The 19,953-nt window shown below is 37.5% G+C and overlaps 1 protein-coding gene across 1 annotated transcript; it reads right to left on the bottom strand.

Annotated features, from left to right (window-relative positions):
• Window positions 1–862: 862 nt before the first annotated feature.
• Window positions 863–19,947, bottom strand: CD80 (CD80 molecule). The gene is made up of 7 exons (XM_063442167.1): window positions 19,904–19,947; window positions 13,451–13,497; window positions 11,133–11,480; window positions 9,397–9,693; window positions 3,437–3,598; window positions 2,048–2,102; window positions 863–1,055 (listed from the first exon to the last, which is right to left on the bottom strand). The coding sequence occupies exons 1-7, from the start codon at window positions 19,915–19,917 to the stop codon at window positions 1,043–1,045; spliced, it is 936 nt and encodes a 311-aa protein (XP_063298237.1). The 5' UTR covers window positions 19,918–19,947; the 3' UTR covers window positions 863–1,042.
• Between the last annotated feature and the right edge of the window lie 6 nt (window positions 19,948–19,953).

Below are 19,953 nucleotides of genomic sequence, written 5' to 3'. Positions count from 1 at the left end.
GATATTTTTTGCAGCTTGAATCTTTTGGCCTATAATGTATAATTAGATTTTTTTTCTTTTCCAATTCAGCTGTTATGGTGTAAACTATTCAATGTTTTTGCGAGTTCTCCACGAGTTTAACCCCTTAAGGACACACGACATGTGTGACATGTCATGAATCCCTTTTATTCCACAAGTTTGGTCCTTAAGGGGTTAAAGAACAACCCTAATCAGTTTGCCAATAGTCGGTCAGTTATTGTGTATTCAGTTGTGAAACTGAAATGTCTAATTTTTGTCAGTGCTTTAGAGGATTCTTGGAAAACGCAGGAGACATGAATACACGCTAAGAACAGAGTTACAGTGTTTTACAGTGTTGCTGGGGGAATCTGGTAGAAAAGGCAAAAATAATCACATATTAAAAACAAATAGATCTCTCTAGAGTAGGAGTGTCCATATTTGGCCATCTAGCTGGGTATGAACATACAAAGTGCAGAATGCATTAAATTAAAATAGGCAGTGCTGTCTCCTTAAGAAAAAGACTAATTGAGGGTTCCTGTGGTGCAAGAACTCCAAGTTTACCAATTATTGCACAGGTGATGTAAGATGGCTGCCCACCACAGCAGGCTGAACAGGAAGTGGGTTAGCAATGGCTGACATATTGTTTCATAGCAAACTTCATTCTATTTTTTTTTTTGTTTTATCCTCACGTTCTTCATTGACGTCTACAAACAGATGTTTATCTTATCAATAAGCATCCGTATTCGTTAATTTGGAACATTAGGCCAAATTATTTAGGATAAGTAAATATTCCAACAAAACTCTTAACTGTTTGGCCTTCCTAGTACAAACCCAACTTCAATAATATATATATTTACACACACATTTAATTATACTAAGAAGGCAATTGTCACATTTTCTTCAGCCAGTTTTCCCTTTTCAGTTTCATGAAATATTGTCCATAGGCCGAGGGATATTGTTCTGAGGCAGAGGAAAAGACGATAGGTTTAAACAAAAAACCACTTCATTCCTCGATGTACAAGTGTGTTGTGGTCTAGTTCCAACATTAACGCCCATCTCTGAAGAAAATAAAAAAAATTTAAATTACATTTAAAAACATTACAATTTTAATGCGGTAAATTCAATAAACAGCATCAGTCACAATTTTAATGTGTTATTGCTTTTCTGGCTTACACCCATAAATTAGCCTCTCTGTTTAGAATATTTAGGTAGCATTACTCTTATTACAAAAATAATCTTCTCCCCTATATCGTGTTATTTTGCCCTATAAACGTTGGCACTGTGATAGGGATGAGCATGGGACTAGCACACAGGTTAGGAATATATGGCTTAGCAGTCACATGCAACCCCAAAATAATGTGGTGATTTTAAAAATGATAGACCTTACTCAACCACCTACTATGTAACAGTGGGAGGCTAGAATGCAGGATAAAAGTGGGTCGGCCAAAAAAAGGGATATATTAGCATTGGTATGCAAGTGACTGGTAATTTGACAAGAGGCAGGGCACTAGCAAAAGGGGCACCCTGTTAAAAAAAAAAAGGTGGATGTTAATGTGGCACACATAATTCAGGTGTATAGCAGCCACACTTGCCTGCCTCTATCATGGTAGACCATGCACAAAGCGCTGCTGTAAGATAAATACCCTGAGCTTAGTTTGCACTGAATGAGTGTGTCTAATGAGACACATACTGTGCTTATTGTGGACGTTTCTCTGGTGTTCCCAGTAAATGTAGGACTGTCCCACTTAGAGGCGTAACTAGAAGCCACAGGGGCTCCAGTGCGAAAATTGCTCTGGGGTACCCCATGTGTCTCATTCCCCCACCCCAAAACCTCCATGTGTCTCATTTCTCCCCCAGACCCTCATTTTGCACCACCAGCCGCTCCATGTGTCTCATTCCTACTCACCAGTCCCTGCATATGTCTCATTCCTCCCCCTAGCCCCTCCACGTGTCTCATTCCTCCCCCTAGCCCCTCCATGTGTCTCATTCCTCCACCCCAGCTGATCCATTCATCTCATTCCAACCCCCCACCGGTTTTGAGAGAACTTACGGTTCATCCGCAGTAGGAGACCCATTCTGTCTTAATCGCTCAGCTAATTCAACATCTGTGTGAAGAAGACAATTTATATTTTTTAAACATTCACTGGCAAAAGCAAAATAATTATATTATAGTAACATAAATATAACTTGAATTCCAAATATGCATCATCTATTCTACTGTCTATCCTTAATGATTCTGAAAAAAAAAATGTAAAAATCCCTAACAATTGATTCAGGGATTAGGTATCAAGGTATCAGCAAGCTATCAAATTTCAAAACGTTTATTTGTCTTTCTAAGGTTTTGTAATCTTACAAATAGAGTACTTGAAATAATACATTGTATTCAGAACCATGATTGTGCAATATTAAACTGAGAGTCTTTGATTATGAAATTGTTAAAACTCCAGTCACAAATTTGTTACTAGCGCTGCTCTGTAGAACGTATCTTCCACTTTCCTTGAGCAAGGACTCTGACAATTTAACAGCTATGGAATTCCCCTGTACTTTCCTTGGTACATAACTAAAAAATACTACGTTTTTCAAATAAAGAGAAAATAAAAAATGCTTAGCTTTATTTTTAAAGTCAATCTATGATCCACACAATATGTGGATGGCAAGGTCGCCTTCAAACACTGTACATTGAATGAATACATTGTACTACTGAAAGTGTAATCCGTAGATTACACAATATCCTAACCGGTCTTTACTCCGAGATAAAGGCCATAAATTGGATTTATTTAGAAAATAATCAGGGAACCCCTACAGTCCTGTAATTTACAGATGTAACTATGAATAACATAATATCAATTATGGAAAGAATGACTCAGAAGGAAATATAACATTTCACCAAATTTGAAAGTATATTCTTATACACCTCTTTAATGTTTCTTGTATTTTTTAAAGAGAAGAAAAAATGTAAAAACAAAAATAGACCATAGCTATTATTACAACAATCAAGAAGGGAAATTTTAAAGTGTCAGTCTAAACACTATAACTACTTCAGCTTTATGAAGTGGTTTTGTTGCAAAGGGCTTGTCCCCATAAAGCAATGCCCTATGCCAGCAGCCTCCTGTGTGAGTTAATATAAATATCTCAAACAAAGCATCTCTGGAAGAAAGAAGAATTCTTCAAAGCTTGCAGATTGTAACCTCTAATAGCCCAACATTAGTGTGAGTATTCTATTTTTTTTTTACATATGATTTGTAAAAGATCCAGTATTTAATTATTTAATAATGGTATATATTATATCGAAATTAAGTGCCATGTATGTTTTAATAAATTCCATAGTCACTAATCGAATGTTATAAATCACAGTCCAAAGCCCATTTGTTTGACATCCTTATAATAAATATATATTTTATGTTTTAAGGAACGCGTACAGACACATAAAGCACTTTACCTTGATTTCTTGTACGTGGAGCTGATTTTGATTTCTTTTTCCGACAAAAACAGAACAATGCGAAAAAGAGTGTTGAAAACAAGATGATCAATGCAATGGCAGTGATAATGATAAGGCTTATATTATTTTCTTCTGCAGGGGTAGGAGGGTGAGATTTTATCACTGTGAAATAAAAAGATTGAAAAGTTAGTAAAACCAAAATGTCACCGTTTACATCTTATTCATGAGAAATTTCCATGAAATGTTTGAAATAAATAGATACAAAGCTAGATGGAAGAATCGTTTTATTACTTTCTTCCTTTTTTTTTTTTTTTTTTGTATTACTCTATCAGTGCAGTTGTACAAAAGTGCATTTGTATAATTACATTGATGTATGTAGACATTTGGAAGAAGGCGACAGTGAGATAGACAGATAAAGAGACAGGGATAACATAGATTGAAAGACAGAGGGAGATATCAAGCAAGACATCGAGAGTAAGTGCACTAAAGTTCGAAAGGGGCAAAACCATCCAGCTGTATTTGGGGCCATTCAGACTGCAAAATTCAGACATTGTGTGGGACTTCTATTTTTCAATTCAGGTAATGAATGGTCCTGAATTTAGTCCAGATTTCAACTGACCCAAATGCTGCCAGACAGCTAAAACCCAGACCGAATGCTTCAAACCAGGCCCAGACTTTTAACAAACCTGAACTATTTGCATTTTTGCCGCCAGCAGGGAAATAGTTAAATAACCCTTAGCAGTGCGAGGGTTAACTATGTGTGGCTGGCCAGGACTTGCTAGTCAGCTGCCACATTAAATAGTTTAAACAAATTAATAAAAACATATAAATGAAGACCCTAACGAGTCAATAAAATAATGATATTAACCTGCCATGTGGCTGATGGGGGCATATTTGCTAAACTTGTAAAACTAGCCACTGGGTTGGACAACCTATTGTTCACTGCCCCAAATAGCGGCATGCCCCCCTTTACTCAATCCTTTAGCCACCTCTTTCAAAAATAACAAAGCCTACATACCCCCAACACCCTAATAATAGTTAAGAGGACCAATAAAACGAATGCCTGTTAAAAAATGATACTCTTCTTTTCTTCAGCCACAAAAAAGGTCAAATTAAAATCCATTAAACCTGATATAACTACTGATAATTAAAAAACAAAATCCATCTTTACCCAGCGAGGGTTCGCCACATACTGAGCTCTCATTTCGACTTTGTCATGATATGTCAACTATTACCATGCAATATCAGTAAGAGTGTTCTGATTGGTTGGTTTGTAAGCCAACCATTCAGAGTGCTTTGAAAGCCAAGTCCCCAAGTGAGACTCATACACTGTGTGAGTGTGAATCTGTATATCTGTGTGTATATGAAGATAAATGTGTGTGATTTCCCTAACAGAGGGGGCTGAGGGGTGTGTAGCAAGATACAAAAAAGTTCTATATTTAAGGAAGTGGTAAGGTGTATCAAAATACATTTCTACCTTGTGTGCAATGTAAAATACAGAGGAGCGAACAGCACACACACACACACAAAACAGTACAGTTTTACATGTTACAATGTACGCAAGATCACCTATCTTAGCACACAAAAATAAGGATTCAGTTCCACCGTATAGCCATACTGTGTTAAGCCCACCATTATGTCACAGTCAGAGCCAGATTAACATAGGGGCTGATGGAGCTGCAGCTCCAGGCCCATGCCTATGGAATAAGCACATTGAGTTAAAAAAACAATATATATATATATATATTTCTATTTTTTATCAAATGTTTTATTTTTTACTACTTTTCACATGCTCTTGCTTAAGTATGGAAACTTAAGACGGATGTATGGGAGCAAAATAATGCAATTATTTAGTGTAAAGCTGACTGTGTGCCCTATGCAAATGCTCCTGCTGCTTTGGTCTCTCTAACACTGTAGCATGTTCCCTTTCTTCTACACTCACTACATACACTTTTTCTTTGTCGCAAACTGTATAAGGGGAGCTTCTGCCTGCTAGAAGAAGGTTAGGAGAGGAGTGGATCAGCGAGTGCTGGGAAAGTGTAGAGCTAGCACATCATTAGACGCATTTATGCCAAGCTCAGGGTGCTGTCTGCACAGTATGCCCTTAGTTGGCCAGCCTGCGTGCATTCATGCCAGGCTGACCATCTAATTAGTTGTGCAGACACGCCCCCTTTTTGGACATGTTTGTCTCTTTTTAGCGGTTCTGGTTATGTGATTCACATCAGTGGCCCACCCTTTTACCCCGGCCACCAAATCCTGCTTCACTGGACACTGCTGTTCAAGAGTGTGGATTTACTTGAGAGATGAAAGTGAGAGATTAGCATAGAGTATGCATTTTCTGATAGATATATCCTGTGAGTTTCCCTCCAGCTCCACCTCCACCAGATGCATGATGCTTGGGAGGTACAACCACTTTAGTGTTTTCTGTCGATAAGACTCTGTAATTAGGCCCATCATAATTGTCAGCACTAGGCCCAATGGGCTCTTAATCCGGCCCTGGTCACAGTAACCCAGTATCGGTGGGACCTACACTAATGGTGAATTTAGTTTAGTTGTCATCTCCAGAAGGTGACAGAACAATGTTTGTTAAAAAAAAAAAGTTGTTTTTATTACCAACAATGTCTTTTGAATTCTTACTTGAGAAAATGTCCAGGAGCTTTGAGGAAATTTAAAAAAGGTGTAATTTTGACCCCGTGATCAAAGAAAAAAGTGCCTACCGCTAGGATACTGAGAGTACAACTGTTGTAGTAGTCACAGAACTAAAACAGCTCCACAAAAGTATATGTTTCTAGAAAGTACACCCCCCTAGATATATAAATATATTTATAAGTAAATATATTAGCAGCTGCTGAAGCATAAATTAGATCTCAGGAGCATCACAGTAATTGTTTTTGTTTTTGAGCTGTTATTTTTGTGCTTTATATGGTGTCTATTGTGGTAGCAACTTTGTGTTACTGAACTTTATTACCAATCACGTAGTACCTGAGGATATATTGTTACACATCATTGCTCTCCATATGTTTTGATACTTTATAACTTGTTTGCTAGCACGATTTGAAATCCAATAATTAAACTTTTGGCTGATATATGTTTTGAATGTATGACTCTGATCTAGATCTTTTTGTTTGATTTGTACCAAAACAGACATGTTTATCTTATTGTATAAAAAAAGGTTACGTTCTACTTTTACTTTCAACATCCAGTGTTGGGAATCTTCTGATTTGTTCGATTAGTAGTCCTATGGTTCATCCCCAGTCTTCTTTCGCAATATATAGATCTTTTTTTTATTCTTTTTTTTTTTCTAAGTTAAATGAATATTCCAACCCTTATTCTAATTATATGGTTTGATATTTGATGTCATATGGGACATAACTATTAGGTCCCCCTCTTAAAACCTTTAAAGAGGTTTTAAAACTTGCCTGGAATACAGCACCAGGTGCAGTTCTCATCCCTAATCTTCCACAACCTGCTCTGACATCATCCCGCAATGCATGCAATCTGAGGCAGAGAGGGGAAGGAGGAATGAGAAGGGGAGGGAGGCTGGGAGGAATATTTAAATTTTTTAAAAGTTACAGAGGGAGGTGGGAGGGAGAGGGAGGGAGTGGTAAGAAAGCTATCTTCCCCTTTCAGATGCTCTGTCTGCAAGGGGGACATTCTTTCCGTCTGTTGCAGAGTACTGTGCGCAGTGACGACAGGCGACAAATATGCACAAAATTAACATTAGGCAGCTCAGGACAAAGTTCCAAGTCGCCTAAGTCACGTGTGCGCACAATTAAAAAATAACTGTGTGTGTGCTGTGTTTCAGGCAGAAACACTGCACATAAAGACTCCTACCACCATGATCACTTCAAATTACTGAAGAGGTCATGATGGTTGGAGTAACCCTGTACGGGTGCCATTCTGATTCACCATTCTGATTCTCCACGGTGTTTATTGCATCTTTATTTTTCTAAGATAATCATAATATCAGGATTATTCGCTAAAGTGAGAATTCAAAGTAACTTTCAAACTTAAGGTCAAGAGAAGCTAAACTGGAAACATTGACTTAGATAGTTTTTCTGATTCAGCTATTTTGACCTTAAATTTAAGATAAATATGCATTATTGGTTTTTAAGGACATAGAATTTGTTTGAGATAGTGTTTTACTCCTTTTATTAAAATGCTACACATGCCCCTCTCCACTCCCACCTATGGCTCCTTCCTACCTCTCTACAGAATAGCCAATTGTTTTAATTATCTTTTGTCTCTGGATTTAGCATCCTTTTTCCCTCGGTAATCAAACAAAAAACGCCTGCTACCCCTAACCAAGGATTGTTCCACCTTTCACTATAGTATGATCCTTCAGCTGTCTCTAATCTTAACTATTAAATCACCTCACAAGGAACACTGTATTTGCATATATCCCCTGATCTCTGGACATTTCTTCAAATACCCCCTGCAACTTTTTGTGTCAACTCCCCATTATTAACTTTAAATTGTAAACCCACAACTTATCTTGCTAAGCACTTTGTATGAATGTATTGTATTTGCTAGATTGTAAGTTATTCATTGGATATCTGTGTGTTTTGTATCTGTACACGTTTATAAATTGTCCGTATTCCCTAGATTGTACAGTGATGCAGCATTTGTTGGCGCTACGTGTCCTCTATAACTGTAGCTCTATAATTACTGCCATGGGGCGTTATGACAAACACTCTCACCAAGTCATCATTTCAGGCAATATTTTATAACGCCACTTCTGCTATCGCAAAACAACAACAATGTAAAACGGATGAAAAGTTTGCCCAGAACAATAAAGATGGCCACCAAGCCCTCTACGGGACACTCAACCATTAAAATGGGCACCGAGATAACGTTAAAAACAAAAGAATAACTTGGCTTGAGAGTCAATACTCATGCATCCTGAAATAACAAAAAAGTACATCAAAAAAAGCCAGAAATAAAAAAAAAAGGACACCGAAGTTCAGGGAAATAAAACAGAAATAGGGTGATGTAAGAGAGGAAAAAAATAACTAATAGAAACATAGCTAAAATAAAGAGGCATAATGCAATGCTGGAACAAATCAGCAGTTATAACAAATATAGGGAATCAAAATCAAGGGGAAATATAAGTAATCACACTAAAATTAAAAACATTTGTTATTTAAATAAATAAATAAAAAAGCACTGAATAAACACACCAAAAGAAATAACAAACAGTAAAATTGGTAATCCTTACCTGTAAGGAGCAAATGCTCATATTTCTATCACCTGTGCTGACATTTGATTGGTGGGTAGGCGTGATGTCATATCTATACCTGAACCTTTATATCCCTTAACCTTTGTACATTTTATTTATTTATTTATTATTATTTTTTTTGTGAAAACATTTTCCTTTGCTGCTTTAAAGAGTAAATTATTTAATAATGAAAGACACATCATGTCCAGTGATAAAAGTAAGTCCTTTAGGCTCTGCCAGGTAACATTTCAGTAAGAAATGCTGTGGACAATTTTTCTTTAATCACAGGTTCATGAACCAGGTCCATCAGGTATGACCTAGGTGTATAGTACAATCCGCGTCGCTTTCCCTTTAACAAGCTCTTAAAAAATACTAAAACCCCAAATATTTCTATATGAAAATGTGCGGCTATCCTCAGATTCTCTCACAAAATCACATATCCAGCAACATTCAAAATTATGGGTCAGCGCTCTTATCTACAGTATATATGTACAAACAACTTCCTTTTGCATATAGTGTAGGAGTGTTAGAAACCTTTAAAAACGTTCTTTTCCGCTCAGATACCAATCTGAATGGATTCTTTCAAAAAGTCCCGACTGAAAATACTGCATCAAAAACAGAAGAGTCTCCAATCAGTTATGTTTCCAGTTTGGCAATTTTTTTGCCCAATATATAAAATTCTATTTGAATTCTCCACAATTCACAACTTCAGTTCAGGTAATTTGTAAATGACCTCACTCACCTATTAGCAAGTTGTCAGATTTTAAATTTCGATTTGACTGAATCTCACAGCTGACGCTTGTATTTTCCGCCACGTGCCAGTGCAAGTAGCTGGTTATATTGTACACTGTAGTCACATTGTTCTTGTGAATGGTGGAGTTGCCGTTAATGGTATAGTTGCCAGAGCTGTTGAAGATGTGCCACAGTATTCCTTCAGGGTTGGGAAAATTCAGCTTAGACGAACATTCCAGCTTGAGATTACTTCCAGAATGGTATGTATCATTTGAAATAAGGACGATATCTGGAGAGCTTTCATTAACTAGAATCAAATAAATAAACAAATATATAACTAAACAAAACAAATAACTGAGAAAAAGCTTTAGAATGGTAATTTGAGTTTAAACTCATTCAAAAAGCAAATTCAGCTTTTAAGCAGACCCCACGAGCTGTTTTATTTCTCCTCTTCGCTGTATGCTTTTTCTATGCTGACTGCAAGGTTCAAAGAATAGAGATTTCAGCAATAACTGACAGTAAGCTAAGATCGTACCGGTACCCCCCAACATTCGTGTCTCATAAAGCCGGACACCAGTGGACAAAGTAAAAGAGAATGGGCCAGTGATGCAAATTGCGTCACTTGTGCCACCCAGAGAGGATGGATCTACCCAAAATCGCATGCCACTTTGACTTCCAAACACACAGGCCCACTAAGGGTGGACCATGCAAACAGTAATGTTTCAGCTCTCTGCACGCGCCTAACACCCTGAGTGTAGCACAAGTACATCTAATGACACGCACACACTATGCTTTTTGGTGTCTCCAAAAGCAGGACAGGAACGTGAAATACAGACTGTATCCCTGAAATAAGGGCATTTGGGATGCCTGTAAGATGGAGCTTTAAATGCATAGAACGACATACACTGTAAAGTGTAATATCCTTTCTTAACCTGCAACCTAGTACAACATTTTCAATGCATTGACTGTGATGGAACCCACTTTAACAAGCCTCTACTGTTATTAACATCGGGACCCAATAAATGTTATAAAATGATGCTTCCTCTAGGAGTAGGCAATCTCTGACACTCCTGATGTGATGGACTACATCTCCCATAATATTTTGCTAGCATTATGGCTGTAAGAGCTATATATGAGATGCGGTCAGTAACATCTGGAGTGCTGAAGGTTGCCCACCGCTGTTCTATGACTTGTAACCCACTTCACATTGTGCTACCAGAAATTAATAGCAAAAAATAGAGGTTAAATGACCCCCTGGTTTTGTTATGCGTTACAATACAACATGAAATAAAATAAAAGATACATACCTTTTAAATTCCTTGTGTGTGTACTATTTAGTGAGATTACCTGCATCTAAAAGCAGAGCCTTTCTTCGTTTGGAAGAGGCTCTCCAACAGAAGTGTCTCTTTTTTTCGGTGTGGTCTCTGCTTATCCCGTAAATGCTGTCCAGCATGGGTTAATAAGATAAGTAGTTTATCCATCAAGGACAGATCCACTTATTATTGAGTGGAACTGAGAGTGACATCGTATTTGGACAGAGTGATGTTGTTTAAGACAATTTTAATGTTAATCATCTCACTCACATTGTGTTCTAATTCCCTACAGACAGACACATGGACGGTAATTGTAAACCATTTAGAAAATGTGGGGACGTGGCTACATTTAGCACTATTTTGAAAAGACAGATTAAAAGATAATTCTATTATCAGTCGGAATATTCTGTTTCACACAATAATGCTCACTTACCGATCACTTTTAAATTGTATTCTGATCTGTGATATACTTGAGACCATCCTGTTTTATTCATGATGACACATGTGTACTTTCCTTCGTCAGCTGGTGTGACATCGTGTAAGTGCAAATCCAAGTTTGGTTGAAGTTCTACTGTGCGATTTACATAGTTTGGATGAAGATGATCTTTTTTCACCTCACCCTTATGTTTTTCAAATATAACTTTCTCTTCATGAATGTCCTTCATTTGCCACAAGAAAACTGTCTCTAATTCCTTGAGGCTTTCCGGTTTTAATGGGTTGCACCTTAAAACTGCAATTCCTGGCATGTATGCAGTCCCTTCATTCGTTGTCCTTGCCACCTCTAGAAACAGAAAAATAAGAGAAACCCATATTGAGTCAGTTAAAGTCCAGTTTTATACTTTTGTGCATGTTCCATAGTACATAATTAAAGAGACATGATGGCAATAAAGATGGTAGCACTGAGAAGGTAAATGTACCTCCCTACAATCCCAAACATCATCATACAAGGGGAAATGTAATCTGAGGGGGATATTTACAAAAAAAAAAAAAAAAGACGCTACAAGTGGTTGTGTCTCTTTAAACAAACACTCCTACCACAAAACAATTCACGCTCATTGACATTGTTATAGTAGCAAGAGTGCCTGGCCATTGTCTTGTCTTAAGAGGTTAAACTGTTTTTCAATGGTTTACCCTCATAGTTGGTCCCAAAATGCCCAACTGGCAGGAGACCGGTGACAGGCTGAGAGCCCTAGGGTCCAACTTCAGAGCTAAACTACTAGAAAACCATTGTTATGGAGGCAGGAGTGTCCAGGCACCAATAAACCTTCAGGGGAGTGCTTTCAGGAATGATTATAAATAATGGGTGTCACTAAGAGAACACACGTAGCGTAAGTCTTACCAATTGCAATTCATATTTCTTGGTAGTAGTTATGGTTCCACAAGTTCCCTGGTGCCAATCCATTTTAAGTAGCCAAACCATTTTAAAATGATTTAACTTTCTACCTGAGGTCAGCTGGGTGATGCTCCCTAACTCCACTACTTATAACAGAGATTCGGACGCTACCTGTCTGAGCTAAGCCAGGCAGTGCAGGATTTAGCTAGATGGCTAACAGCAAATCAGGACACTGGTAGGTAGGAGGTAAATTGGGTGGGGCAGTGAGGTATTCGTGTCACTGGATTCTCCCCCAAAGTGAAGACCCGCTGAGAATGAGGGCAGGTCCGCTCAAGTTAATGGTAGGGTGCAAGAGGCCTGAACAGGTGTAACAGTTGATGTTGTGTTTCTGGAAGTTTATTCTATAGTTGCCAGCTATGTAATGCCAGCTATGTATTGCCAGCTATGTATTGCCAGCTATGTAATGCCAGCTATGTAATGCCAGCTATGTATTGCCAGCTATGTAATGCTCATTCTGCCTTCTTGTTGTAAAGGGAGTTGAGTTCTGGAAATGAGCCAGATGTTACAGGACATGTAGGGAGATGGGGTGAGTTAGGATTCTTACTTTTCACTTACGTTATTAAGTTTAGTGCTATTTGTTTATGATAGATAATGTATATATGGCAATTGATTAGTAATCAGAAAACTGTTGATGCAACAAATACCAAACATTGAATTTTGAGACCAATCCAATCACAGTTTTAATTACACATAGGGAACAAAAATACTTTTTCATTGACATTACCTGCAGTGTAACTTCTGGTAATGTCACTTTAGGAAGGAAGTAGCTCTCTGTACCCATAAGTCCTATGTATGGGTTCCTGTTGTGTAGAATTTTACTTGTGGCTGCAGTCTAACATGTGTAACATCATGTGAAGCCACCACTCTCGACTTAAAGTCTACCCAACTCTAAAGAATGGAATTGTACTCTTATATACATTCCCAATATTAGGAGTTATAAATAAAGAGCAGGGATGGGGCAAGCCAACAGGGGAATGCCATCAGCACAGTTTATGTTATTAATGATGCTAGAAGGTACATTCCCACCAGATATGGGGCAGTTCCAACTAGAAGTGGGGAAGAGGCTAAAAATAACACTCAGAACTCTCACATTGAAGTCACAACGTGTTTTTACTTCACATTTACCCACGTCAACTATTTAGCTTATGGACCCTCATTCTAAATCCTGACTGGCTGTTGGTTCCAGCCCCTGTCTATTCATCAGCTGACTCACTATCTCCTTTGGCGGCTGCTATCTACTCCACAATGTAATGACACAAAACAGATAAAACATTTAACAGAGTGAAACTGGTTCATAAACAAAACAATAAAGAAGTTTACAATTGTATATGTGTTAATTCCAGACACAGCTCACTTACCAAATTGGGTCAAGATTACAAGGATTGATAGTATAATTGAGAACATCCTGGAAATAAAAAACAATAAGAAATCATTAGTACATTCAGTAAACTCTCTGATTAATATCATTTAATTGTACAGCTAATTAAATTGTGAAATGCCATACTCTGCCATGTAGTCCATAATTGTATATTTTAAAAATTCCCAAGCTTCCCATTGGGTAAAAAGCATATCTATGGGCATGCTACTTTTATCTGGGTGCAAGGGTGAGTGGGCTTAACTTTGCCTATTCTCCTCCAGTGAGCTCCACTTTATGGGTTACCCAACTTCTAAAGCAGTACTACCCTCGACCTGGTGCAACAACCTATTTTAAGCATGGCCAACCCTATACTGTACGGGATTAGAAATATCCAACATAATCTATCTATTGATTTCACTGTATGACTTGCTGCATTCCTGATTGTATATTTTACTTTACTAAACCAGCAATTGGAATATTATATATATATATATAGTTAATACATTGCTAAACACAAATATATATATATATATATATATATATATATATATATATGACCTCATTCAAATGTACCAGTTTAGAGATTCCTTTTGGTCAAGTGTACCGGCTCCATGAACGATCACGGTGACTACAGACAATGACAACCAAGGAAAAAATCCAATGGTCGACATATCAGTGCTGGTATACCGTTATGTATAAGTATGCTTGTCCTGATCAAAGCTTATTGACCATTGGATTTTTTTTTTTATGTAATAAAATAAGAATCAGAGTGCTGGTATTTACATATATTTATATATTATTATTTTTTTTCCCTTTCTGCGTTTTTAAGAAAATTTTACCAAAGGGTATATAATATTCACATTCATAATTTCATTCCCTTTTGTTGCTTGACTTGTCTTTAATTATTTGTATATATGTTTGTTATATTATGTCTTAAGTGCCTTTTTCTTGAGAAGTGAACAATGTTTTAAACATATTGCATTCATCCTTTAGGTGCACTATGCTACTTTGTCTTTTCAATAATTGTTTTCACTGTCTTCGCTAACCGTTCTATCGAGGATGCACTAACAACTGTACTGAACAACTGTATGAACATACACAATTTTATCATTTTTCGTATAAAAAGGCTCAGCCTGCAGAGAAGCCTTGTGAATAATGGACTAAGAAGAGTACACTACCACCTGCTTAAAGAATTTATTGTTTATTTTAGATGCTGACTAATTCAACTAATACAATTTAGCGTGGACATTTATTTATTGGTGTGTATACATGATTATGAAGCTCACTTAAGAGTAGAACATTATTGTTGTAGGAGATACATACGAATATACTTAAAGGATCACTATAGTGTCAGGGAAACAAACTCATTTTCCTGACACTATGTCATCTTTGGGGGACCCTCACCCTCAGGGTCCCCCTCCCGCTGGGCTGAAGGGGTTAAAACTCCTTCAGCCACTTAACGTAATCCAGCGCCGGGCTCCCTCGGCACTGGTGACATCCCCCTCCGACGTCAGCTCCCGAGTGGAGCTGAATGCGCATGCGCGGCAAGAGCCGTGCGCGCATTCAAACAGTCCATAGGAAAGCATTTCTCAATGCTTTTCTATGGACGTTCTGCACGTTGGATGCGAATTTCGCATCCAACGTTGCAGAAGCACCTCTAGCGGCTGTCAGGAAGACAGCCACTAGAGGTTGGATTACCCTGCAATGTAAACATAGCAGTTTCCCTGAAACTGCTATGTTGACATCTGAAGGGTTAAAACCTGAGGGACCTGGCACCCAGACCACTTCAATGAGCTTAGGTGGTCTGGGTGACTATAGTGTCCCTTTAAACACTAGTTATTTTTAGGTTGTACAGAAAAAAATATGAATACATTTGTGGATTTTTTTTTTACTTGTTATAAGGTAAACATCTTTTGGTTCCTCTTTAATATCAATGAATTTGCTTGATGACGATTATTACGTTTAGGTATTTAACTTGCATGATTGAAGAAGGAAGTTGGGATTCCACAAGTGACACTGGTCACTCATGGGAACTTCCATGCAAAACGAAACACAGCAAAGTGGGTCTGGTGGTTTGCAGAATCTACATAGATTACAGAACCTCGGCCCAGTCTAGACAAAGTAAAAGCAAACTATGATGATGTGCTTTGAAAGTTGCGTACCACTGAGTGCTTGTCTGTATGAGGATGTCAAATCAGACAAAATGGTCTAAAAAGGACAAGCAAGGGGCAAGACTCCAAAAGTAATAATTAAAAAAAAAATTAATATATGACAAAATGTAATCATATTTGATTCTAAAACTTCCATATTTTAATCCACAAAAAATATGCAGTATGCATGAGACTCTACAACAGTTGTAATCATGCCAGTCATCAAAGACCACGAACTATGCAATATGCTAAATGTTGTATTACACTCCCCATTGGAATTGAATTGTGCAAAATCTAACAGTCCACTGTCCTTGATGGCTAGTTTAGATAACCAATGTTCTACAAAAAAATTAGTTTTATTTGGTTATTTATTGGTTTCAAATATTTCTATTGAGTTTTTCAAATATATATATATATACATATAATGTAATAACAATAGACATATCTACAATACACATTGAAAATACATGAGTTTTAACAACAATGAGTCTACAAAATTACCAACAATATAATGAAAATAAAAATAAATAAATACATTAAATAATAATAATAAAAAAAAACATTTTAAAACAAAAATTGGGGGGAAAATAATAAAAAGAAATTAAACAATAAAATAATTTTACATGTAAAATTATCTTTTAAAAAAATAAGTTTTTAGTTTTTTTTATATATTCTATTTACAAAATGACCAAACGTTTTTGCAATATTAACAGCATATATTTACATAGTTTGGTTAAATGGATATCGTATTTCTAAATTGTTGGTTATTTATTTGATTTGGAAATTTAAGGGCAAGTCCTTTGAAAATAAATCTATACTAAATTAGCACATTTTCACCAAGACGTTTCAGCAAGTGAAGTAAATATGTGCTCACCCACAAAAAAAAAAAAAATCCCCCAAATTACATGAAATAATATTTTAGTGTTTAAAGCAGCCATCTAGCAACATTCTATTCATTTTGGAGCCCCGTATGCCCAAACATTTTAATCCCAACCATATTAGGTTTTCTTCCTACTTTCCTCAATTACATATTTTACTCCTCCTATTTGGCTTTTCTGCCCTTTTTTAAGTCTCCATTTTCCTATTTAACCCCCATTTCACTTTATCGACTTGTCAGCACTAATCAGTTAAGCTTTGTTCTTTTCAACCCTTATTGTTGTGTTTGGTTTTCTTGCACTTTTGCCATTTGCTTCTTTTTATTCTCTTATTCGCATCAAAATGTTCTTTACTGTGCCTCTTATGTTATTTTGTTATTCTGTTCCAGCTATATATCATTAAAGGGACACTATAGGCACCAAAAAAACTTCAGCTCAATTAAGCAGTTTTAATTTAAATAAATCGAACCCCTGAGGAATAAAAAAAATTATAAAAGTTAGCCCTCAGGGGTTAAAAAATATGGTTTTGATGGCTCTGTGTTCCATTCTGGAGCACTTCAGCAAGCGACATATTCCAAATACCCCATAAAGCCATACCATTTCTTAAAGAAGACATCCCAGGGTATTTTTAAAGGCATTTTTTTTAACCTTAGCATGGGTTCATTTTTCCGCTAGCTTGTACCAAGTGTAGTGGTAATAAGCGTTTTTTCTGCCTTTTTTACACACAAAGTGAGTTTGCACAATATATTTTGCAAACCTTATGTGTACTACCACTGTATAATACTTCATATGTTGCTCAGCTATGTCATCTGAGTACAGCAATACCCTCGTATGTACCTTTGCCAGGTATATGTGGATATTGAAGGGGCACATTTGAGACACAGTCATTCCAGTTTTTTCCAAACTGAATTTTTATGCTGTGTCCAGGTCCTATTTTGGAGTATTTTAGCAGGTTATATATTCCAACTATCCCATAAATGCATACCATTTCTTAAAGGAGACATCCCAGGGTATTTCAAAAGGCATATTTTGAACCTTAGCGTGGAACCATTTTTCTGCTATTTTGAAAACCTTATGTGTGCTGCGACTGTATAATACTTCATATGTTGCTCATCTATGTCGTCTGAGTACAACAAAACCCCCGTATGCACCTTTGCCAGGTATATGTGGATGTTGAAGCGGCACAATTGAGACGCAGCCAATCAGTTTTTTTCTAACTTTGAAGCTTTACGCAGTGTCCATGCTTCATTAAGGAGTAGTTTAGCTGGTTGGTTATTCAAACTTCCCCACAAACACATACTATTAATTAAAGAATACCGTTACCGTTAATCCCTAACTAGCAGTAAGCAGCACCAACAGTAAATTCCCCAATTTCCCATAACTTCCACCCACCCCAGCTAGCAAAATATATAATTTTGCAATATTTAAATCAATTAAATAACTTTAACAACTGAGGGTTAAAAAAAATAAAAGTTAACCCTCAGGGGTTAAAAAAGAAAATCAGATCATATTAAAATACCCTGATCTGTATTTTGAGCACTGTAATCAGTGATAAAATGGCAGTGAATGGGGTTAATTTTATTAAAGCAGGGGAAAGAGGGTGGGATTTAACTTCAATCCAGGGACAGAGCGATCGTGTGCTCCCGGTCTGCCTTGAACACCGAGGCAGGCCGGAGGAGTGTTAACCCCGCAATCGCCGCGATTGCGGCAATCTGGGGTTAATTTTGGCGCATGACGGACCGCATCCATTATCTGTCGTTAAGTGCTTCCCCAGCATGACGGACCGGGTCCGTTATCCGTCAATAAGGGGTTAAAAATGAAACTATACACATGGTTGTTCACTAAGGAGTGACTTGTCAAGAATTCAAAGGAATTTCAAAGTGAATTTATAATTTTAAGTCAAAATTGCAATATTCTCAGCTGAGTTTTCAGTTTGGCTATTTTAGCTTGTTTATATCGACCATTAATATTACATACGAGAAACATGTTTTCAATTCACATTAACTTACCATCAAGTCACGATTTATAAAATCAAGCAAAAGTACCTAAACATTTAACTTACACCCAAGCGTTGTGAAAACACCTTTGTGGCGAAACCGACCTCGCCACGTGTCCTTGGAGGGGGCTGCTTGCCCGCCTCTTGCCTTTGGACTATGGACCAGTCCTTATGTGAATGTGTTAACCCAGATAGTTATGCCATGGAGCCCATTCGTGTAGTTAAAGACTTCGGCTCCGTGGCGAGTGAACTGTGTGAGTAGGATCTGCGCGCTATTCGGTAGTTTTGTGCGCGCAGATCCCAGCTATCTGGGGATATGTGAAATGTCTGTGTGTTATGGATAAAAAGTAACTTTCTGTATTTTAAAGTATTTTATGTCTTTTACTGTCTTTTTGTCTGCCATGTGGGTAATGGAGTTTTGCCTCAGTCCTTGGAGATAATTAGATTCCTTCCTCAATTATCTCCAGGCCAGAGGGGAGGGATTGTGAGGCATTGTGGGAGGTAACCGGTCTGAGCTGGAAAGTCATGCTGACAGGGGTTTTAACCCCTTAAGGACACATGACGTGTGTGACACGTCATGATTCCCTTTTATTCCAGAAGTTTGGTCCTTAAGGGGTTAAAAGATACTATTACTAACTTTTGAACCCCTGGTCTGTTTCATGCCATTTTTTAATATGTTGTTCCCCTGAATGGATTGATTGTGGATATGTATTTTTATGTGAATGTGATGTATGGTTTTAGAGTTATGAAAGTTGGGTAGAAAGTATGTTTTAACTGTATGTGTAATTGGGTTAAGTGTTAATCTAAGGGGAGGAGATGTGTGGGAGGTAACATCTATGCTATTGGATATTTTACACCTCCCCTGTGGGCAGGCTTAAATGTGTAAGATGGAAATAAAAGCCAGGCTGGATGTGCCAGTCCAGAGTTCCTGTTTTACCCTCAAAGTGATGTGTCGTCTCATTATTGGGGGGGGGGATTTATTGCATGCTGTTCCAGTTGACTGCTAGGAGTGCAAGCCTATTCGTATGGCTCCTATTCAACGGTCTACAGCATTCCTATACTTGAGAAGGTTCATATGCTGCATCGATTCGGTGATTGTGGTGTCTGCCAGAGTGCTTGGAGTCCTCAGGAAGCACTAGGAGCATCCATTAACGGAGGTACCAAGTCGGGGTGCCAGGCGATCCGTTACAACCTTAACTAATGCACCAGAGACCATTATGACAAAGGGGATCCATCCTCTTCCCCACCCCATCAAAAAAATAGTATGGGGGTAGAGAAATTCCTCTATTTATGTCTGCTACCTACACCTAGGATCTCAGTCCCTAACATTTTCTGCATTTGCTTCTCAATTCTCTACTCCCACACAGGACTTTTAAACTCTCGCATTTCTCTTCAAGTATATTTTCACCCCACATTGTCTCCTTTGTTTTTACCCCATTTGTAGCATCTTGAACCTTTTACAGCCGTTTGCAATAGATGTTCA

Source organism: Pelobates fuscus, chromosome 1 (assembly GCF_036172605.1).
Source record: "Pelobates fuscus isolate aPelFus1 chromosome 1, aPelFus1.pri, whole genome shotgun sequence".
Classification (NCBI taxonomy): domain Eukaryota; kingdom Metazoa; phylum Chordata; class Amphibia; order Anura; family Pelobatidae; genus Pelobates; species Pelobates fuscus.
This window is presented reverse-complemented; position numbering and strand designations above follow the sequence as displayed.